At 37.5% G+C, this 2552-nt stretch overlaps 1 protein-coding gene across 1 annotated transcript in view; it reads left to right on the top strand.

The window, feature by feature from the left end:
• Positions 1-669: 669 nt before the first annotated feature.
• The window catches only part of LOC144639802 (uncharacterized), a 2699-nt gene continuing 816 nt past the window's right edge, over positions 670-2552 (top strand). Inside the window, exons 1-2 of the mRNA XM_078499090.1 lie at positions 670-1009; positions 1852-1936. Of these exons, the coding sequence (XP_078355216.1) occupies positions 926-1009; positions 1852-1936 (169 nt within the window). The 5' untranslated portion in view covers positions 670-925. The remainder of the gene's footprint in view (positions 1010-1851; positions 1937-2552) is intronic.

Below are 2552 nucleotides of genomic sequence, written 5' to 3'. Positions count from 1 at the left end.
GACTATGTTTGAGTTATTTTGAATACTTTAAAAAGTACTGTAGTCTGTTCACCGCGAGCGCAGGCCGAGAACGCCACTTTCAGTTAAAAAAACTTATGTGACAAACAGCAGCAAAAAAAACATTGTGAATTTGTATTAATTATTTATAAATGTTATTCAAATTTTCCAAGACAGAGAAGTAAACAGCTGATAAAATAGAAAATTCGCTTAGATTAGCGTTCAAAGAGTTTTTGATAAAAGCACATTGAACTGGCGTTGCCTTTAAAGCGTGCTCCTTTAATTTTGTCGATCACTCGTCAAAATTAGCTAAACAAACCTTTTGAACTCCCACAGGGAAGTAAATTCACCTGTTTTCATTATGCTTAGGTGAAATTTGGTGATTTTACTAAACGACTTCCTATTTTGGTAATACATGGGTATTTTGTTAAATGCAGAATTCGCGAACCGTCCTTCTTACAACATGGGCGTAATTAATTTCCAAATAAAAAGAGGAACTTCGATCGACTTTCGCTTTAGACATGCGATTTTTGATTTCGTGATAAGTGGGTTTTTATTGACTCAACGAAAACATTTTAGATCAAAAACGCACTTTATATAGGTATAACATTACACCTTTCTCGCTGTAATTTTGCCAAAGGGCATAAAACACCACAAAGCAAGCCACAGCGCTCAGCCGCTTTTGTTTACAGAAGAGCAAGCTTTAACAAAAAAGCAATAAACATTAAATATGTCTTAATTTGACTTTTAATTCCTGTTGGGAACAATGGGTACATGACGTGAAAAGGCAACCATTAGCCAGACGGCTGTGTATAACTAATGCAAGCAGCTTGGCTATTAGCGATTTTTTATTAAAAGGAGGAACAGCGAGCAGTTAGAAACATTTAAGAAAGCGCGCGCGACATACCAAGTTGCGAGAACTTCAACTATGTTTAGGACTTTATTCCAACTTGCTATTTGCATTACGATTATTTCAAGATCACTGTCTTTCGCGAGAAAGATTTCACTTGAGGTGAGTTAAACTGTTGTAAATCTTTTTCTTCAATACGTAGCCTCGTGGTAGAATTTCTTTCATTTTTTAACTTTAAGTCGCCGGCATTGTAGCGACCGTCTTTTCTTGTTGTAACACTATTTTTGTAAATGCTTACGTAAAAAGGTTTAATTTTGAGAAATTAAACCAATCAAGTTGTTTTCAAAGCATATTCAGCTCTTTTGGTAATATAGAAAACTATCACAGAATTTTCAGTCTACAACTCAACCAATTTAAAGCAAACAAATGTGAAATTTGCATCATTTTCTTTAAAAAATACTTAGTCTAAGGACCTGTTGCACGGTATTAATTCAAAAATCATATTGAGCATTTTTTTTTTTGTCGTTTCCTGTCACTTTGAAGCTTTAATTTCTACGAAACCAAGGAGAAATTAGCCACAGGCAAATATTCGTTGGACAATTAACTTTTTTTAGGCCTTTTTGTCACGAAACGAAACCCGCGGTGGCGACACGTTTACAGCCTTTTGTGAGTCCAAAACTGACTATTTAAAAGTTAATTAATTTCCTATCTTTGTCTGATAAGAATGCATAGACGGAATTAAGACAAAGGATAATTTGTAAACCCATGTCACCATTAGCTGTTCTTATTGTACATCCAAAGATTGTTTAGCTCATCCATTCGAAGACCTTTCGATTGTTATCCCATAACTCAGGCAAAAGAATCCCAAATTTGAACCTTTGTCGTCTTGTAACCTTTCTTCGTCTCTAGGGCCTTCTCGGGCGTTCGCTCTAATTTAAGCTAAACTAAATCAGTGATGGGTTTAAAATAAATCTCTTTACTTATCTGCTTATTTTACCCATTAGGATGAAGAGATAAACATCCGAGAATTCAATAAATTTGATCCACGAGAGAGACCTCGGTACCAACATTCCCAGCAATTCAAAAGAGGTAAGAATCTGGGATCACTCTTGATCCTCGGAAAGATTACCATGGAAACCAGATTTATGACGCAGTACACGGTCGTGATTAGAATGGATACTCTAAAATTAGGAATCCGCTGAAAGACTGGAACCCACGCACTCCAGTGTGCATGCAGTTAGCTCAACTCCGGTTTGCTTGCGGTTAGTTCCGCTCAGGTTTGCTTGTGGTGTCTGGTCCCCCAGCGGATTTTTTTTTGGGGGGCCAGTATCAATTTAATCACGAACCACAGTACACACTATATGGTCAGCGGTAATTTGCTGTAAAGAGTCTTTTCAGTAAACTCCCGCTGACCGAGGAGCTTGAATAATGTTTATTTTAAGTCTAATTTTAAAGCCCGGGCCAAACCTGGATGAGAGTTGATGAGAGTTGACTCTCATGAGAGTTTTCGTCAACTCGCATGCGCTCCCATCAACTCGGGCCAAACGAGAACGAGAGTTCGTCTAACTCTCATCAACTCTCATGAAAATTTGAGCACGTTCAAAGTCGATGAGAGCAGGACTATAGTCAGTCTGGTCGCCGATTGGGCAGAATAATACATAGGGAATACAAAAGAATTTTCTGCCCAATCAGGAGGCAGTATTCA

Source organism: Oculina patagonica, unplaced genomic scaffold, assembly GCF_052425735.1.
Source record: "Oculina patagonica isolate OP01 unplaced genomic scaffold, crgOcupat unplaced132, whole genome shotgun sequence".
NCBI classification, from domain to species: domain Eukaryota; kingdom Metazoa; phylum Cnidaria; class Anthozoa; order Scleractinia; family Oculinidae; genus Oculina; species Oculina patagonica.
Note: the sequence above shows the minus strand (reverse complement) of the source record. Positions and strands in the feature narration are given on the sequence as shown.